Source organism: Eleutherodactylus coqui, chromosome 1 (genome assembly GCF_035609145.1).
Source record: "Eleutherodactylus coqui strain aEleCoq1 chromosome 1, aEleCoq1.hap1, whole genome shotgun sequence".
Taxonomy (NCBI): Eukaryota; Metazoa; Chordata; class Amphibia; order Anura; family Eleutherodactylidae; genus Eleutherodactylus; species Eleutherodactylus coqui.
In genome coordinates, this window is record NC_089837.1 from 401,475,061 (window position 1) to 401,496,143 (window position 21,083).

At 40.7% G+C, this 21,083-nt stretch overlaps 1 protein-coding gene across 1 annotated transcript in view; it reads left to right on the forward strand.

Annotated features, from left to right (window-relative positions):
• The window catches only part of STK24 (serine/threonine kinase 24), a 49,101-nt gene that overhangs the window by 14,718 nt on the left and 13,300 nt on the right, over positions 1–21,083 (forward strand). Inside the window, exon 2 of the mRNA XM_066580301.1 lies at positions 7,940–8,170. Coding sequence (XP_066436398.1) covers positions 7,940–8,170 — 231 coding nt within the window. The remainder of the gene's footprint in view (positions 1–7,939; positions 8,171–21,083) is intronic.

The window sequence follows — 21,083 nt, forward strand, 5'->3', positions numbered from 1 at the left end:
TCATTTTACCTCAGCATTCTCAATATCCAGCAATTGTCTTGCGAAACGTTCGGCGGATGCATCATTTTGTAGTTGAACACGCATCCCGTTGCTCGTAATGCCTTTTGCTTTTGTGCTTGAGATGGAAATCAAACGATCTTTGTCTGGGGGGCATAACTGTCGACGATGCTCGCAGGATAGGTGTACTATGCCAGTAATCTTCCCAGGAGTGTACTCAACAACTTCCCAAAGTTTCATGGCGATTAGATGAATGGTGTAGTAGCGCAAAAAGGACAGACAGACATACATTCCTTTTTATATAAATAGATGACATCAGGAAGTGAGAGAATTAGATTCCGTACGTAAAATTTGGACGCTAATTATTTTGCGCTTAGAATTGAATAATTGAGTTGGGACCTATTAACCTTTCCTATTTATGACATAATCAATGCTTGTGCCAAATTTCAAGTTTCTATGACATTGGGAAGTGAGAAAATTAGATTCCGTATGTAAAATTTGGACGCTAATTCTTTTGCGCTTAGAATTGAATAATCGAGTTGGGACCCATTAGCTTTTCCTATTTATGACATAATCCATGCTCGTGCCAAATTTCATGTTCCTATGACATTAGGAAGTGAGAAAATTAGATTCCGTACGTAAAATTTGGACGCTAATTCTTTTGTGCTTAGAATTGAATAATCGAGTTGGGAGCCATTATATTTTCCTAATTATGACATAATCAATGCTCGTTCTATGACATTGGAAAGGGAGAAAATTAGATTCCGTACATAAAATTTGGACGCTAATTCTTTGGCGCTTAGAATTGAATAATTGAGCTGGAACCCTTAAACGGTTGCTATTTGTGACATAATCAATGCTCGTGCCAAATTTCATGTTCCTATGACATTAGGAAGTGAGAAAATTAGATTCCGTACGTAAAATTTGGACGCTAATTCTTTTGCGCTTAGAATCGAATAATCGAGTTGGGACCCATTATCTTTTCCTAATTATGACATAATCAATGCTCGTTCTAAATTTCAAGTTTCTATGACATTGGAAAGTGAGAGAATTAGATTCCATACGTAAAATTTGGACGCTAATTCTTTGGCGCTTAGAATTGAATAATCAGGTTTGGACTCAATACATTTTCCTATTTATGACATAATCATGGCTCGTGCCAAATTTCAAGTTTCTATGACATTGGGAAGTGAGAGAATTAGATTCTGTACGTAAAATTTGGACGCTAATTCTTTTGCGCTTAGAATTGAATAATTGAGTTGGGACCTATTAACTTTTCCTATTTATGACATAATCAATGCTCATGCCAAATTTCAAGTTTCTATGACATTGGGAAGCGAGAAAATTAGATTCCGTACGTAAAATTTTGACGCTAATTCTTTGGCGCTTAGAATTGAATAATCGAGTTGGGACCTATTAGAGTTTCCTATTTATGACATAATCAATGCTCTTGCCAAATTTCATGTTTCTACGACATCACGAAGTGAGAGAATTAGTGGTAGTGATGGAAATCAAACGATCTACGTGGGGGGGGGCGTAACTGTCGACGACGCTCGCACGCGTGCCATTTATCATAGCATAATTGTACTATGCCTATAATCTTCCCAGGAGTGTACTCAACAACTTCCCAAAGTTTCATGGCGATCGGATGAATGGTGTAGTAGCGCATAAAGGACAAACAGACAGACAGACACGCAGACATACATTCAATTTTATATATATAGACTAGCGTACCTGTCGCGCGTTGCTGCAAAGACAGACAGACATACATACATACATTCGTTTTTATATATCTAGATAGCGGCTTTCAAGTTACCTCAGCGGTATAATATATAACAACCAATCACAGCACAGCAGCTTTCATGTTACCTCAGCAGTATAATATATAGCAACCAATCACAGCACAGCTTTCCTGTTACCTCAGCGGGATAATATATAGCAACCAATCACAGCACAGCTTTCATGTTACCTCAGCAGTATAAGAAATAGCAACCAATCAGAGCACAGCTTTTATTTTACCTCAGCAGTATAAGATATTGCAACCAATCACAGCACAGCTTTCATTTTACCTCAGCATTCTCAATATCCAGCAATTGTCTTGCGAAACGTTCGGCGGATGCATCATTTTGTAGTTGAACACGCATCCCGTTGCTCGTAATGCCTTTTGCTTTTGTGCTTGAGATGGAAATCAAACGATCTTTGTCTGGGGGGCATAACTGTCGACGATGCTCGCAGGATAGGTGTACTATGCCAGTAATCTTCCCAGGAGTGTACTCAACAACTTCCCAAAGTTTCATGGCGATTAGATGAATGGTGTAGTAGCGCAAAAAGGACAGACAGACATACATTCCTTTTTATATAAATAGATGACATCAGGAAGTGAGAGAATTAGATTCTGTACGTAAAATTTGGACGCTAATTCTTTTGCGCTTAGAATTGAATAATCGAGTTGGGACCTATTAACTTTTCCTATTTATGACATAATCAATGCTTGTGCCAAATTTCAAGTTTCTATGACATTGGGAATTAAGAAAATTAGATTCCGTACGTAAAATTTGGACGCTAATTCTTTTGTGCTTAGAATTGAATAATCGAGTTGGGACCCATTAACTTTTCCTATTTATGACATAATCCATGCTTGTGCCAAATTTCAAGTTTCTATGACATTGGGAGGTGAGAAAATTAGATTCCGTACGTAAAATTTGGACGCTAATTCTTTGGCGCTTAAAATTGAATAATCGAGTTGGGACCCATTAAATTTTCCTATTTATGACATAATCAATGCTTGTGCCAAATTTCATGTTTCTACAACATCGGGAAGTGAGAGAATTAGTGGCAATGATGGAAATCGAACGATCTATGTGGGGGGGGGGTAACTGTCGACGACGCTCGCACGCGCGCCATTTATCATAGCATAAATGTACTATGCCTATAATCTTCCCAGGAGTGTACTCAACAACTTCCCAAAGTTTCATGGTAATCGGATGAATGGCGTAGTAGCGCATAAAGGACAAACAGACAGACAGACACACAGACAGACATACATTCAATTTTATATATATAGATTACACAGGATCCACCATTCACAATAGGGGATGATCAAAACTTCTCAAAATTATCTCTGTACAGGTCACAGAACAGTCTCCCATAGATTACAGCTGATTAAAAAATTTTTTATATGGTTCTTTATCTAGTAAAAAAAAATATAGATAATGGAAAGCGTCGGACCCCTGTCCACGAGCAGAAAATCATTGCAATTCTCCGCTCGCGGCTGGCAATTCGCGGCATGCTGCGAATCGCCGGGATTCTCTGTCAGATAGGCTGACCGATGGAGATCTGTCTGCAGCCCCTGCTCCCGGGCGGCAGCCCGTGGACAGGGGGCCTTAAGGGGTTTTCCAGGGAGAATACTATTGATGACCTTTCCTCAGGATAGGTCATTAATAGTTGATCGACTAGGGTCCGTTGCTCGGGACTCTGACCGATTAGCTGAGCGAACGCATGCTGTCATCACAGCAAATACACGGAGGTCAGAGCAAAAGCCTGTCCGTCGACCTCTGTGTAGTGGCCGAGGCTTGTAACTGCAGGCACAGCTTGCGTTGATTTCAATGAGAGCCGTGCCTGCAGTTACAAGGGCTGACCACTACACAGGGGTTGGCCCGGAGACTTCTGCTGCTTCCGTTCCGACCTCCTGTGTTATTGTGGCGCTGACAGCATGCACCCGCTCAGCTGATCGGTCGGGGTCCTGAGCGACGGACCCCAGCCGATCAACTATTGATGACCTATACTGAGGATAGTTCATCCAAAGGATTCTCCCTGGAAAACCCCTTTAATTTGTAGGATTTGACTTGCATCTGTATGTTGCAGCTACATACACTAGTTCTTGTATTATTCATATACCTGAAATAAGCACCATTCTCTCAGTATGTAAAGTCACACTATTTCTTTGTATATTACATAGAAAGATATGTTCAGCAAGTGCTTTCAGTAGAGAAAATGTCAATTAAGGTAGAGATGTCATATTTCATATGGTAATACAAAAATATGTTTGACTTTATGATCTACAGACTAAAATGTGGTTCTGTCCAAGCTGAGGCATGGGAAGTTGGTGCACTGTTGATCTCACTATTGCCCGTTGTCTTTTTATGTCCACAGCAGGACTGAACTGAATTAGTATATTCCTGCTAATCGGGACTTCTGGGCTGCTGATGAAATTGGTCTAATTGTGACTTTGATTTAAAGCGGCCCTGTCAGCTCTTCTGACATGTCTGTTCTACAGGAGAGTAAAATTCTGGAGCATCTTTTCTCATTACTTTGCTTGTTTTTCCTTCTGAATAAACCGACAACTGGACATCATTTCATTGTTCCAACACAGTCTGGTACAGTCAGATCAGAATGGATGGTGTCAGAGTTGATACAGATTAGCAGAAGCAAACACTCCAACTGGTAACACTTGGTATTGGAATAATACAGGGACGGCACAACAAAGACTTCTAAGCAAAGAAGCTTCAGGATTCCTTTTCATGAAGAATGTTATACTGCTTAGTCCTGCTGTACACTGTCCTACATGAGGCAGATGTGTGTGTGTGTGTGTGTGCGCTGCAGAGTACAGTCTTCTGTTTCCTTAATGTACAGTGTTCAAAAGACATGACAGTGGCTAGTCTCCTTCCACCAGTTCAGAGAGAACTGCGAATTAGAGATGCAGCATGCAGAGTGTAAAAATGCCCTATACAAGACTCATTTTGACCATTTATTGGTATTGGTCATCCTTTTTGCATTGTAAAAGAGCCTGTATTAGACACTGACTGAAAATGTATATAAGATGCAGTTGTTACTAATACTTGTAAAGTTGTTTGTACCAAACAATAGATTTACACCCTATCTTTAGAAACCCAGGTAATCAGTGTGCTTTAAATTATGACATTGTCGTCGATAATGACAACATTCAAACACCAACCATGAAAGACCAGTTGTTCAGAAAACTGAAATCTCAGTTGTATGGCCATTTTAAGGCATTGTGATCTACTCACAATGCAATGATTGAGGTGTTCGCATTGCTGCTACAGTATCTTGCATTAGCACACACTGGACTTGTTCACTACACTGACATTGGTCATCAGCTCCTTTTCACACTTCAAATTTTGTGCTGAGTTTCTGTCAAATGTGATGACCCGGATGCATCCCATGCATGTGGATGGGGTTTCTGAAACCCTTTTCACGTTCAATGGAAAATGTATGCCACTTGAACCATTAGGCTATCTCGACACATGCCTAGGGCCCAGAAATGGGATGGGCTTGGGAAAATGTAAAAAAAAAAATACTGTTTTTTTGAAATTCTAAAAAAAGTATTAACTCTTTAAGAATTTAGAGTGTTAGAAAAAGTCCGATCACATGAGCCACCAATTTTTCATATTTATATTTTGCACCTTCTCACACGTAAGTATCATGTATGCCCAGACTATATGTACAATATGTGGGTATGCCATCATTGGGCGAGTCTGAGAACAGAAAACAAGGAAAGTTGTATTGGATAGTCTCAATAAATCAGTTATGTTATGCAAAGAGGTAGTGTTACGTGCACTTTCAGATGACTTCTCAGAATAAGCGGCGATGTATGTACATGAGGTATTTACAAAAAAGGATTTGTCTATTGGCAGTATGGCCCAACATAAAGCATCCTTAACAGTTGAAATCGAATCTTACTTAGTGAAACAGACACTATAGGGCACTGATATGTTTTTTTTGTTGTTCGTAGTTATGCCCTGGCTTTATAGTATAACACTATATCTGGCTATTATATAACTTTTATTGCGTACCAGTTTTCCTCTCTGCACTCTGTATTTCTAATTTCCAGTTCTCTTAACTAGTGGATGGAGTTGAATGTTAAGATGTCTTATATACTCTGCACATAAAAGAAACAGAATTTCTTCTTCTGTAACTCTCTAGCACACACTGACATAACATCAGCATGGAGTACAGTGTACAGCAGTACTGAACAGTGTAGATGTGATTCCAGTATCTGTCAGACACAGTAATTCACTCACCAATGCAGTTGCAGTATTGTTGATTACGACAGAGTTAACAGAAAAGGTTTCTTTTCATGAAGCAATAACAGAGTTTGTCCTTGAAAAAAACTTAGAAGCCCATTTTCTGAATGATGAATTTCCTTTTTCATTCTCACCTGCTTAGGCTGTTTATTGTTGGTTTGTACATGAATACGTTTGTAAATGCAATCCCAAAAAGTCAGAAAATGAAAGTAGCTGTAAATTATTACTGTGTAGGACATTGGGAAGCAGGGTTGTAATGAGTGGGGGAGAGTAGTATATGGAAGCTGTGATGAGGTGTGTTCATAGTACACGGGGGCTGGGATGACTGCAGTGTGTGGGACCCCATCCTTCTTTAGTTTATAGAACTAAAGGTCATATCCCATTCTTTTACATAGAGGAATCACATCCACAGCAATTCCTTGATTACTGTTTATAACAACTGCCTAATTCAATTATGATAATCCGTATATATTAAGGAATTACAGTACATGAGATTCCTTTATCTAAAGAAGGTATCTTGGTATTTTTAGCTTGTTTAACAATAAAAATAAAGAAGAGATTGTAAAAAATCAAGTGTCAAGTGCAGTCTGAAGAGACCTTAAAGTGGTTTTTCCATTACTTAAAACTGATCGACAGCCACTCTGTACTTCCTGGTTGCTGCTGACCAGGACATGTGACTGCTGCAGCCAATCACTGACCGCAGTAGTGACCTTCTAAAGCCAGTGATTGGCTGCAGCAGTCACATGTCCTGGTCAGCAGCAACCAGGAAGTACAGAGTGGCTGTGGATCAGTTTTAAGTAATGGGAAAACCTCTTTAAGGATGTGTTTACACATGGTGGATTTTGGTGCAGAAAATCTGCACCAAATCTGCCTCGTGTGAAAGTAGCCTAGGAATAAATGCTGTTACTGAATACTAGAAGATTATTCTTATTTACTCTAAAGGCGCTATAATACAGAAGTATATTGACACTGTATGAGCTTCATGCAAAATGTGCTTTTATTGCGTTAGTTATTCCATCGTTGTGTGTTTGAGCTAGATTTGTACTTTGTGAGTCATCCGGAAGTTACCAGTAATTTCAGGAAGTAATGGTGTCATCACTAGCTTTTAGAAAAGGCTGGGTACCACAGGCTTCAGTAATAGTTACAATATTGTAACCAGTAACCGTGGTTTGGTTATTCTGACATTAATAAATTTGCAGCAATTTTAGGTCGCTACCAACTACTATGAAATTGTAGTGCACATAGGTCTCAAGACTGAGGAGGAAGTAAGACTAGATTCATTTTCTAGAGTGCTTAAAGGGGTTTGCCAGGACTTTAAAAAAATTACAGGCTTAAAATGTTGTAAAGTAATGAAAAAATGGCTACTCACCTGCTCCAGTGGCTCCCTTTCCATGGATGAATCATCATTAACACCTGTGATTGGCTGAGTGGTCACGTGTACACGACGGCACATGACCGCTCACCACCTTTCCCTGTTCCAAGCAGGGCGCCAGTGTCCCAGCACTGGACAAGGAGCTGTTGGATCTGGTGAATATTCAAATTTTTTTTTAATTATTTTACTCCATTTTAAGCCTGTATTATTTTTATTTATTTTTTTTAATTTGTGGAAAATCATATTTTCTTTTTCTAATGCACTTCCTGAGCCGACACTTCAGTCCTGCTCTCTACCAGTGATTCTGCCACAAATAGCATTGGGCTATGAAGATTAGTTGTGACAAGATGTCTTACATGGATGTAGGGGGCATTCACATCAGGTTTATGGTTTATATCAGGAATTCTGTCTGAACCCCTGAAAAAAGAACTCCGATGGATCCCCTGGACAGAATCCTTCACTTGTATTGCTGAGATGCTTCTATGTTAATCTGTTCTCAATATCTTCTTGTTTTTCTCTTCTGCAGAATCTAAAAGCAGATCCCGAGGAATTCTTCAGAAAGCTAGAAAAGATTGGCAAAGGATCTTTTGGAGAAGTCTTTAAAGGGATTGACAATAGGACTCAGAAAGTTATAGCAATAAAAATTATAGATCTTGAAGAAGCAGAAGATGAAATAGAAGATATCCAACAAGAAATTACAGTGCTAAGCCAGTGTGATAGTCCGTATGTAACAAAGTATTATGGCTCCTATCTCAAAGTAAGTAGTATAACATTGCTAGTCTTGACTTTCTGCTTTCAGAGTTCAAGAGATTGATATAAATTTGTATACCTTCATTGACTGAAGTATCTAAATTCTTGAATCCTAAATAGAAATTGTTTCCCAAAGAGGTTGTTAAATTAAGAAACCCAATCTTTAACCTCAGGATGATTTGATGTTGCAGAAGTAGTATGGTGCAGGCAAGAGTGCTCAGAGGACGTTTGCATACTATGTAGGGCTCTAATCATGTGGGTCCTTCTGCTCTGTCTGTGCTATAAGGAGCAGATAAAATACACACTTATAGTCCTGCTCTAACAATGGAGATCAGAGAAACCTCTAATGTCCATTGTTTAACCCCTTATGCCTCAACTTGATCCTTCTTTAGATGCATCCTATGGATGTTCCACAACAGGACCTTTATCTTTAACATACATGGGAAGACAGCAAGGTGTCCACTGAAAATCCCAAGGCTGTCTGTTCATGATGCCAATTGTTAGGGCATACTTAGATATATCCAACAGCCGATGTACACAAGCTATTGTGTGTGTGTGTGTGTGTGTATGTGTATATATACACACACACACACACACACTTGTACAACACCGGGAAGTTACATTACATAGGGGTGCACTTACATTTGCAATAAGCATTGAATTATCGAGATGTGACCCTCTTACTTTTCCTATTTAGGACCTAAAGAATGCTCCTGCCAAATTTCATAGTGAGTGAGTGAGTGAGGGCCTTCACACACACACACACACACACTTATATATATATATATATATATATATATATATATATATATATATATATATATATATAGTGTGTGTGTGAAGGCCCTCACTCACTCAACATGCAATTTGGGTCCTAAATAGGGAAAGTAAAAGGGTCACAACTCGATTATTCAATGCTAATTGCAAAAGTAAATGCTCCCCTATGTAATGCAACTTCCCGGTGTTGTACAAGTGTGAAATTTGGCATGAGCATTCTTGAGGTCTTAAATAAGAAAAGTAACGGGGTCACATTATTCAATGCTGATTGCAAAAGTAAGTGCATCCCTATGTAATGTAACTTCCCAGTGTCATACAAGTGTGAAATTTGGCACGAGCATTCTTTAGGTCCTAAATGAGGAGAATGGGAAGGGTGGCACATTCGGCAGAGGGACATCGGTACATGCAGCCTGAGAAGAATCTAACACTCCTCTATGTGTATACATATTTTATTCCTCGGTTCCTCTAAAGTAACATTGACTTCATAAAATTTTCCGTACGAACAACACAAACACCTGTATCAAATTAATTTGGGCGAAGCTGGGTATATCACCTAGTATATTTATATATACCAGATCATTTTTCTGTAAAATCATAAATAACTAAAGAAAAAATCCTATCATGTCCAAGTAGAAATGAACAGAAATTAATCACTTTATTTAAATTTATATGCACATTTATGTACTAGACATAATACTAAAAGTAGAACTAATCCAACAAAAAATATCATAGTACTATGTTGGCTTAATATTTTTAACCCCTTAAGGACATAGACCCCTTTTTTTCTTATCTTCTGTTTTTCCTTCCCCTTATAAAATCGTAACTCCTTTATTTATCCATCATGTAGCTGTATGAGGGATTGTTCCTTGCGGGACGAGTTGTATTTTTCAATAGTGTTATTTAATGTACCATATATACTCGAGTATAAGCCGACCTGAATATAAGCCGAGGCACATAAGTTTCCCACAAAAAACTGGGAAAACGTAGGTGCCTTGAGTATAAGCCGGCACTCCCTAGTTGTAGTAAAAAAAAAAATCTATACTTACCTTTCCGCCACTGCCGGGGCTCAGGCACGTCTAGCCGCATGAGTCCCTTCAATGTAATAAAGTTCTTTCAGTGAATGGGCGAGCGCTGCCTGTAATTGGCTGAGCGCTGTGACTAATCACAGGCAGCGCTCAGCTGTCATTCAATGAATGGCTGAGCGCTGCCTGTGATTGACTGAGCGCTCGGCCAATCAGACGCAGCCTTTTCAGCAGGTGGGGATTTTAAACTTAAACTTCATTACAGTGACGGGACCCAAGTGGCTAGATGTGCTGAGCCTCCGGCAGCGGCGGTGAGGTAAGTATAGTTTTGGTTTTTTTTCAGGACCCTCACTCGAGTATAAGCCGAGGGGGGCTTTTTAAGCCTAAAAAATGTGCTGAAAAAGTCGGCTTATACTTGAGTATGTACCATTTGACGTACTGAAAAATTCTAAGTGGAGTAAAATTTAAAAACCCCCAAAATTTCACCATCTTTCGTTGCATCTTGTTACTTCGGCACGTAAACCAACAAAAATGATATGACAACTTTATTCTATTGGTCAGTACAATTACTAGGATACCAAACTTATATAGTTTATTTTTTTTTTGCTGTACTACTTTTATTATTTTTTCAAAGATATTTAATTTTTTTAACATTTTCTGCCGCCATCTTCTGAGCGCAATAACCTTTTTATTTTTCCATCGACATGATTATGCAAGGGCTCATTTTTTTGTGGGATGTCCTGTAGTTTGCATTGGTGGATTTTTGGAATACATATGACTTTTTGATCGCTTTTTATTGCATTTTCTCTTGGAGACAGGGTGACCAAAAAAGCATATTTCTGGCGTTCTTTATTTTTTTTACTAACGACGTTCATCGTGTAAGTAACGTGTTACTTTGATAGATCAGACTTTTACAGATGCAGTGATACCAAATATGCATTTTCTTTTTTTAATATTTAGATTATTTTCTTATAAATATGGCAAAAGGGTTTTTCTGAACTTTTATTACTTTTTTTTAAAGAATTAGTAAAAGTTTATTATATTTCCTCTTTTTTTTTCATTTTTAATCCCCAGAGGGGACAACAACTTGGAATACTTTGATCGCTCCTGTAGTATGATGCAATGCCATAGCATTACATCATACTGCGATCAGGCAGGCATTCTATCAAGCCAGCCCACAGGAATTGCTTGATATGCATTCTGCCAAGACAGCCCTGGGACCTTTCAGAAGGCCCCTGGCTGCCATGACACCCGCACAGCTCCCTGCGATCTCATCAAAAGGGGGCCATACGTTCGGGGGATTTAAATGCCGCTTTCAGCATTGACAGTAGCATTTAAAGAGTTAACAGCTCAGATAAGCCACGTAACCGATTAGAGCTGTTGCTGCCTGGTGTCTGCTTTAAGAAACAGCCGTCTCCTGTGTTGTATGAAGGGTGATCTCTCTTCATATATACCCCGACGCTGCAGGACGTAAATGTACGCCCTGCAGTGTGAAGGGGTTAGAGTGGTTATGTCTGAGAATATAATAAATGATAGTACCTGCATGAAATATTATAAAATAACAAACCGACCAATACTGGCTTGCACCATCGCCAATGCATTTGTGGTCCCCATGACATGTTTTTTTTACTTGCCCTAACAATGCAACCACATCACCAGTGCAGCCAATCACAGGCCTCAGTGGCTCATGTATGGTCCGCAACTGAAGCTTCAAAGCATGGTAGTTCTGTAGAAACTGTTTGGGTAAGAAAAGACACTATTGTAGGCATTTACTATAGGCCACCTGGACAAGCAGAAGATATTGATGAACTCAGTTCTAGCATTGAATTTAGATAAAAAAGGGAGGAAAACCTGAGAAAACTTAGGACTCAAGGTTGGATTTCAGAAAGGCAGATTTTAATGAACTCAGAAAGAGGGTAGGAAGAATCCAATGGCTGGATGTTCTTAAGGAGAGAAATGTCCAAGAAGGTTGGGAAATATTGCAAAATGAGATTCTCAAAGCAATATCGTTAACAATCCCTAAAAGAAGGAAGAATGGGAAGCATTTAAAGAGACCAGGATGGATGAACACAGAACTAGTACACATGTTAAAAACCAAAGAAAAATATGTTTATCAAACAGAAAGAGGGGGGAAATATCTAAAGAAGAATATAATGCGGTCTTCAGAAACTATAGGGCAAGTGTCAGAAAAGCTAATAATGAATTGAGGCTTGCAACAGAGGCCAAAATCAATAAAAAACGATTTGGGGGGTATGTAAAAAAAAAAGAAAAGTCAAAGATGCTATTGGATTCTTACAAGATGAAAATGGTGAATTGGTTAAGAATGATGTTTAGAAGGCCGATTGTTTAAATTCCTATTTTGTATCTGTTTTCTCTCACCACTTGCCATAATCTTTGAAAATTCCTGGAGAACAGAAGTTCCAGAAGATTGGAAAAGGGCAAATGTTGTTCCTATCTTCAAAAAAGGCAAGAATGGATCCAGGAAACTACAGGCCTGTGAGCCTGACTTCTATACTGGGAAAGATCTTTGAAGAAATTATTAAACAGCATGTATGCAAGTACTTGGATAAAAAGTTATTAACCAGAGCCAGCATGGGTTTGTAACAAACAAGTCATGCCAGACAAATCTAATTTCCCTTTATGACAAAATCACTGACTGGGTTCATCAGAATAATGCGGTGGATATAGTATGTCTTGACTTTAGTAATGCATTTGACAAAGTATCTCATACCATGCTTACTGAAAAAATGACCAAATATGGAATTGACAACGCAACTGTTAAGTGGATTCACAACTGACTGAGTGATCGTACTCAAAGAGTAGTCATAAATGGCTGCACATCCAAGTAGAAGAATGTATCAAGTTGGGTACCACAAGGCTCTGTCCTAGGCCCAGTGTTGTTCAACATTTTTATAAATGATCTGGAGGAGGGAACTGATGGGAAACTGATCAAATTTGCCGACGCCACAAAGCTAGGAGGGATAGCTAACACTAGAGAAGAGAGAAAGAGTATTCAAAAAGATCTAGAAAAGCTTGAACAGTTGGCGGTGCCTAACAGAATGGTATTTAACAAGGAGAAATGCAAAGTCCTACATCTGGGCAAGAAAAATGAAATGCAGAATGGGAGGAATTGGACTAAGTAGCAGCACATGTGAAAATCTTTTTGCAGCAAAAGCAGTTGCTGCAAAAAGTTGTTTGTTGCACAGGAAACACTATCAAACCGGCAGCAAATTTGCTATCTGACATCAGCTTTGGGTCTGGTAAGTTACATTAATACTGCTTATCACCCTAACAGTTCAAAAACAATGAAAACACTGAGGAATTCATCTTGGTGGTTACACCAGTTTAGTTTCAAATAAAAGTCAAAAAGTTTGGTGCTTGCCATACTTGCACGAAAATGTGAAACTTTTGGGCCTTTCTATGCACTGTTCACCACCCTTGAAAAGGGGCAGAGGTTAGCAAAAGATTGTGGGGCCTCACAGATTTGACACTAAGGCCGCCTGCAGACGAGCGGAAATCCCGCCGCGGGATTTCCCGCGGGATTTCCGCCGCTGAAAGTCTGCATAGGAGTGCATTACAATACGCACTCCTATGCAGACGGCCGCGGTTTGGCCGTGCGAAATCTCGCGCGGCAAACAAACCGCGGCATGTTCTAATTTTGTGCGGAGCACGCACTCACCTGGCCGCCGGCTCCGGTCTGCGCATGCGCCGGCTGCGCGGCAGCCGGCACATCAAAGAGCCGGGGCCGCCAGGCGCGGGTGAGTACGCGCTCGCCCCTGCAGGCTCTGGGGTCGGATCGCGCGGCGAGATTTCTCGCTGCCGGATCCGACCCGCTCGTCTGCAGGCGGCCTTATACCAGTGTTTTATACACTATTCTAAGTAAATTCCCCCCATACTGTTTCCGTCAGTTCAATAGACTTTGAATAGAGTGGCAGGACACCTGTTCGACCACTTCTTCATTCAAACTCCACCTCACTGCTGGGATTGGGAGACCCTCTCACTAGTGGTTGGTGGAATCCATTGACCGATCCTCAGCGATTAGTCATTTTTTTACCTTTCGTGTGGATCTTTATTAGAACTGTGTATTTCTGTTATTCTTCTCTGAAATCTTCAAATTGACAACTGGATGTTACCCTTCCTTATCAACAGGGTGTCCTTTCACAGCTTGACAGTCTGTCTAATTGGTGTTGACAGTGGCAATGGTGCTAGCATGGGGAATGGCAATGCTCTGTTGTCAATTTAAGGTGCTTTTACACAGAACGACAGCAAGAATGATTACCACTAGTGAATGGAAGCCCACCGGCCTCCATTCACAGTAAGCGGACAGTCGTTCCTAAGTGGACAAGTACCTGTTTACACAGGCAATTCATCGTTCGGTTTTCTGCATGCAAAAAATGAACAATGAATGAGAAGCGAATGACTATTAGGCCGTGTAAATGCACCTTTAGGGCTTCTTCACATGGGCGGGATTTAGTCCCGTTAGGTGGTCATGATAATCACAGCCTGAGGAAGGAAATTGAGAGGTTTCGAAAGCTTGCAATAACATCATGTATTTTTGTTAGCCATTAAAAGGTATCATATCTACAAGATGACTTGGTTTCTCTTACTGAGAACTATTACGGCCACATAACGGGACAAAATGAAGCCATTGATTTCAATGGTTTTGTTTTAATTAGCAGTATTCTTGCCTGTTAATAGAACGGGTGAGCGAAGATAGGACTTTCCTTGTCTGTTCAATCAAATACATTGGATTACACAATTCTACTCATATTAGCGGGTCGGAATTTTACAGTGGAATCCATAATCATAGAGCCCATTGTGCTCTATGGTCACGCAATTACATACAAAATACGAAATCCAAACAAACAAAATAAAAAAGCTGTACAGCGCATGACCACCTTCGTGAGTACGTGGTCACGCGAAATACAATTATGCTCCGTACTCTGAGTCTCCTGCACACGAAATTCTCCTGCCCCTGTGAGCTCGGCCTAAAGAGGAGCTGTCATCTGACCTGACATGTCTGTTTTAGTAGATGCAAAAAGAATGAGCTCACCTGTGTCTGAATGAGGAGGTCCAGCCTGTGTAAGCAGGCGCTCAGGAAACTATCGGAGGGCAGTAGAAATGTCCAAAAATGACAGAGGAATTCCGGCACTTCCATAAAATTAAATTGCTTTTCTATTGAAATGGCATTAGAAGTCTGTGACCCTTGGTTACTGAAGTAGTGCAATCTTAAAGGGGTTTTGTCAAAAAAAAAAAAAAAATTATACTCACGTATTCTTCCCCAAGCAGACTCCTTAAGGCATCTTCTGCTCGCTGATCTTGTCCATTACCCCGGGTCACCTTATCTCCAGTTGGTCGGCTTGTTATGAAGCGTGCATTCCTCACATTCTCTTCCGGACGTTCAGTGAAGGTCATGTCCCTGTGACGTAGCCTCCACTGGCTAGGAAGGAATGCTGATCTACTGCAGAGAAAGCGGGCATGAGCAGTCTCTGCTATAGCTCGGCACTCCGTACATTGCAGGAAGAAGACTCCCTGTGAATGTATGTAACATTACAGGAAGCCGAAGAAACGGCTAGCTAGAGGTTAAATGAATTCCCCGGCACTGCAGAAGACAGGAGAAGATGAGTGAGATGAAGATGCGGGAAGTAGACTGCCTGTGAAGAAATAGGTAAGTATTGAATTTTTTTTTATGACTGAACCCCTTTAAGCATTTCAAACTTGTAGGTTCTTAAAAGAACAATTGACTCCTCCATTCCTTACAAAATAAAGAAAATGAATCCTAATCAGACAGGGGTGTTTAGACCCTATTTTAACCCCTTACAGGGATGACGGCTGTTGCCAAAGTGTTCATGACACAGATTTGTTGCTCAGTAAAAATATAATTTGTTTTATAATTCACCCTCTATGGGAAGCACATCCCCTACTTCACGACCCAAAAAGCCTCGCGGTTAAAAGACACTCATTTCCAATCCCCTCCGCGACTTGGTCTGTGAGCTGTTTGCCAGCAAAGAGGAAAAATTCTAGCGACCCATAATTCCGTATGAGAGGTGTGGACAGAATCTGCCAATCCTGCCGTATGGTCAGCAATGTGTGTTTGTTGTTATGCGTCCTAGTTGTGCATCCAAGGTCTTCGTACTCGCTGTACAATTAATCTGGTAACCAGCATGATGTGTATGACATGACACTCTTGTAGGACCTCATACAGTCCACTGACTGAAAATTGAACATTACACCGGAGCCCCCCACATCTAAAATCAACCCAGCTGAGACCACCACGTTTTACTAGATACGTGAGATAGTATTACACTAGGGGGGCAAAGATTTATCCAGTGTTTTTCCCAGTTTTGTCACACATCTCACACCACCGTCTATGATCGTATCCAAAATAAATGATAAAAAAAAGAAGTGATTTTATTTTACGGAACTGCCCAAAAATGTTTCCCGTGATTTAGTAAATACTTGTATTCCTTATCATATAGCTATTCTGGAACGTCATTCATTGGAACTCTGCATTGTCCTGTTCCTGTGTTTATTCCTTTTAGAAATTTCTAAATACGTTAATAACTGGGCGCTACCACCTGGGGGGTGTCGGCATGCCTTTACATCGCCCTATCCAAACTGTAGGGAGACTCTGATTTGACAAGAGGAATGGTAACACCCAATTGTCAATGTATTAATATATTTCCAGGAGGAATGACAGAGGACTGGCACAGTGCAATGTTCTATTTCATGGGGTGTACACGTATTTATTAAGAGTCATGTCTGAACTCTCACAAATCATGTCCAAGGACAAAGAAAGGTAAAGTCATTAAAGGAACTTCTTAAACTGTAGATCACGCAGAACAAGGTGCATACGAATGAATAATGTGCTACTTAAAATCTACTATAACCTAAAAAGTTTTGTAATTGTTCATAGCCCTCCGTCCTCTACATCTAGTGGTTGCTCAATGACAGCACTTTTTTTTGCATTACAATTGTGACATCTGCCAGCACTACAAGCGTATGACTGTACAGAAGGCGTTGGGTGGAGGTATCACCTTGACCTGGCATCTCAAGGGTGTTACTGCTTGTATCTCTACAAATATAGCAACCTACTTACTCGAGACCAGTAATAAACATGAAAGCTTACAATAGTCTATTCTGTTCCCAAATGCAAGAACATTTTATGAGTAGCTATTAGCATAAATAAAACCGTTTTTGTGCATATTATTTTTTTCCTGCTTTTATATAGTATGTTTAAAGTTTATTTAAAGCCTTAATTGTGTTACTTGAAACCTTGATGACGAGAGAACTGTGTAGTCATCTTAATTACATGATAGTTTCACTGATCACTTATAACTCATAAGGAACATTGCCAAAGACTAGTATACCAGTGCATTATGACTAGGTATAGGAATATGCACAGGCCATTTTTATGGCAAGCCCATTTAGTAGTTAAGCTCTGGCCTGCCCCAATCACGATGGCAGTCATTGTACCGTAATTATGTCTTAAAGGTTCGCCCATTTGATGAGCACTACAGTCAGTATCAGTATTGAAGGGCTGTAGAGCTGAAATCAGCTGGTGCAGAGGTAGTGCTATAATATAGCCGTCTTCTCAAGGGTCACAGTGTAATAACAGTATATATATATGTGTTTGATATGTCGGGAAGCAGGAATGGAGCCCACCAGGATTTTTAAAAACTGGGATCCGAAAATGTAATAAAATTACATGAAGAGAACCAACATATTCCTCAACTGTTAAAAGTGATACCCCAGCTTTAGGACAAAGTCCTGTCCCAGGACTGGAGGGGAGTGGGCATATTATCTGCCATTGTTCTCTGCTGTTCCTCTGATCTACCAGTTTCGGATCTGGTTTTCAGCCGTCCAAGATGGGCGACAATCTTCAGACTACCTAATCCCCACATTGCATTGGTAGTGTTAGACTACTAATGCACTATATCTGCTCTTGGGTTGGAAACAGCAGCTCATGTGATCAGCACTGCCCAATCAGAGAGTAGTGCATCATATGGATACAAAACTGCTGCAGCCATCTTGGATGGCCATAAACAGAGCCCGAAACCGGCAGATTGGAGGGGCGTCAGAGAAGAACAGCAGATAACATACCCTCTCCTGTCTCAGGACAGAGTTTACTCCGATATCAACCACTATCTTCAATGGGGCTGGCGGCAGCAGCGTCGACCCCATTTAAAACATTGGCAGAACATCGCGATCCTCTGCTGCGGCTGTGACACCCGCGCCGGGGGATTCCCTCGGCCACGCAGGGATGCAAAGTTGTTTCCATGTGAAAACTCCTCGCATCCAGGGGTTTTTGCCAATGTGCAGGAGCCCAAACTCTCTCTAGCGGCGCTGTTGGCTGAAGCACAACCGTACCGCTATACAACATAAGAACTTGGACCTCGCCTGACAGGTCACACAATGTATCAAACTTTATGGCAGTGGTGAGGATGTAATAAATCTAATGACACCAGCATCATCCATCAAAAGTCATGCAAAGGGGTCAAAGTGTGGGACAAGAAAAAGCCCGTAGGCTGCTTTATATTAGATGTTTGCAGGCTGACCAGAACATTTTGCATCTAGGCACACAAGCAAGTTCAACAATGTGTCATGGAAAACTTTACTGTGGGGAAGCTTCCTCTAAACCAGTGCAAATGAGACGTAGAACAGTTGTCCAAGCAACCAATACGGTTTCTGCATTTGTTTTCCAAAATGTCTTTGAAAAATGAAAAGTAGAACCTGATTGGTCAGAATGACTTGTTCCTGTGCGCCAGTGTTGTGTTCAGTTCGTGATCACTTCAAAGAAAAACTCTGGGAAACTTCAGCTCTATAGAGTCTACTTTTTTGGTAATCAGTGATTAAAAAGTTTCTTTCACTTGTGTATTTGATCCACATCAAGTGAAAAGTATCAGGCTGTCTCCACATGGGCGATTGTGATTTTGCCGCAAGAAAATTGCGGCAAAATCGCATCTATATTCATTGTGATTTGTGAGCGTCAGCGATGCTTTTTTGGAGAATAATCTCTAATCGCATCGCTGACGCCTGCAATAAAATCGCTTGATTTTTTTTTTTTTTTTTTTTAATCGCGCAAGTTAATGGAACTTTGTAATGTTAAAATCGCAACGCACGTTTGTAGCGTTACGATGAGATAAAAAGAAGCCTCCATAGGAATACATGGCAGATAAAAAATAGCATATTGCAGAAAGCCACGATCTTTACCCCTCCTTCCCCCTTCAACATCACATCAGTGGAAAAAAAAATCGCAGATGGGAAGGAAACCAATGTTTCGTATTCTGCTTTCTTACTGACCATCACAGCAGGTGAAAATTGCGCGATTTTCTCGCCCCTGTGGAGCCAGCCTAAATGTTTCCATTATAATGCTGTTGTGTTTAGGACTCTCTCTTGGTTTTGACTGATCAAATACACAAGTGTGATTGAGGACTAAGCAGGAGGATAACTAGTGAGACAGCTGAGGCTGTTCCACTGTCATGGTCTCCTAGCACTGTAAGGTATGTTCTGGTTGGCTCCAAGCAAAGTGGCAGGAAGGTTCTGCAGGACTATACAGACTATACAAGGCATCTTATGATTTATGGTCCACCGAGCAAGTCCTACATAGCCTTTTCTAAAGTATTTGCTCACTTTATTAATAATGTTACAATTACCAATGTCTACGAATTGGAAAAAAGATACAATTATGTGTATATAGTAAATACAAATATGTATTAGCTATCCAAAGGGATAATGGGGACCTCGAATTGAGGACCTGCTGGGGCAAAACTGAATATTATTGTATACGAAATGTGTTCAGGGAAGAGATTGCTGTGGTCTCGTGCATAAAATTCCCCAGCTCATGTAATTAGATATCCAGCGGTTCCTCATCCTAAACTAAAACCTGCGACAATCAAGGACATCGTTTAATAAAAGAACCCGAGCTATAAGGCCTCTTTCACACATAAAATCGCACAATGTTTTTATCGCGAAAGTCAATAGGAGTTTTTAATGTTAAAGATGCATCGCACAAAAATCGCAAGTTCGTGCTTTGCAATGTGACAAACAAGGAGACTCCATAGGGAATATAAAAAATAGCACATCGCAGAAGGATAGGGCATGCCGCGATTTTTTTTTTCTCGCAACATAGCATCAGTGAAAACATCGCCAATGTGAAAGAAACCATTGAAAAGCGTGGGCTTCACGAACATGTATTTTGTAGTGCTGTCGCATAGCCAGAAAATCGTGCCCCTGTGGGAGCGGCTTAATACTGCTGTTCAATTTTAGTAATCTGCAATTTCCAGTAGTTCAGCAAATCTTATGACGAATTTCCTTTTGCAAGAAGGTGGTTGCTTTGATACAAATGTAATGCTCTGTTTCCTCCATGTAATACCCAGACAATGTGTAGGTGTGATGGTGCATTGAAGATCGGCACTGCTAAGATTCTTTCAAAGGCTCGATATGGAAAGAACATTTATTTGTCCGATCATGAGGGCGTGTGAAAATCCGCTGGTCACTTATTAAGGCCTCATTCAGACAAGCGTATTTATGTGCGTACATAGGTGCACACAAAACATGCAAAAACACGCGTAAATGAAGCTCCGTGTACCATTGCTTTCAATTGGGCCGCCGCTGCTGCTGGCGGTCTCATTGAAAGCAATGGGCTGCTGGCAACCCCAGCAGTGATTTTTGGGGAAGGGCTTTAAATATAAGCCCTTCCCTGAAAATCATCCCTAGCATGTGTAAAAAAAAATATACATACTCACCTCTCCGACGCTGTCGGGCTCAGGCGCGTCTTGCCGCTTGTCTCCCTGCACTGCTCTGAAGCTCTTTAAATCCCCGCCTGCTGTGTTTTGATTGGCTGAGCACTCAGCCAATCACAGGCAGTGCTCAGCCATTCATTGAATGACAGCTGAGCGCTACCTGCGATTGGTTACAGCACTCAGCCAATCACAGGCAGCGCTTGGCCATTCATTGAATTCAGTAGGACAACGTCGTGATCCTCTGTCACAGCTGTGGCAGGGGATTCTTTACTCCCCATGGGGATTCCCCTTGTTACTGAACACTGTTACAGCACAGTGTTCAGTGATGAGGGGACTCCCTGCGGGGAATAATTACACGCACCACGGACCTATAGTG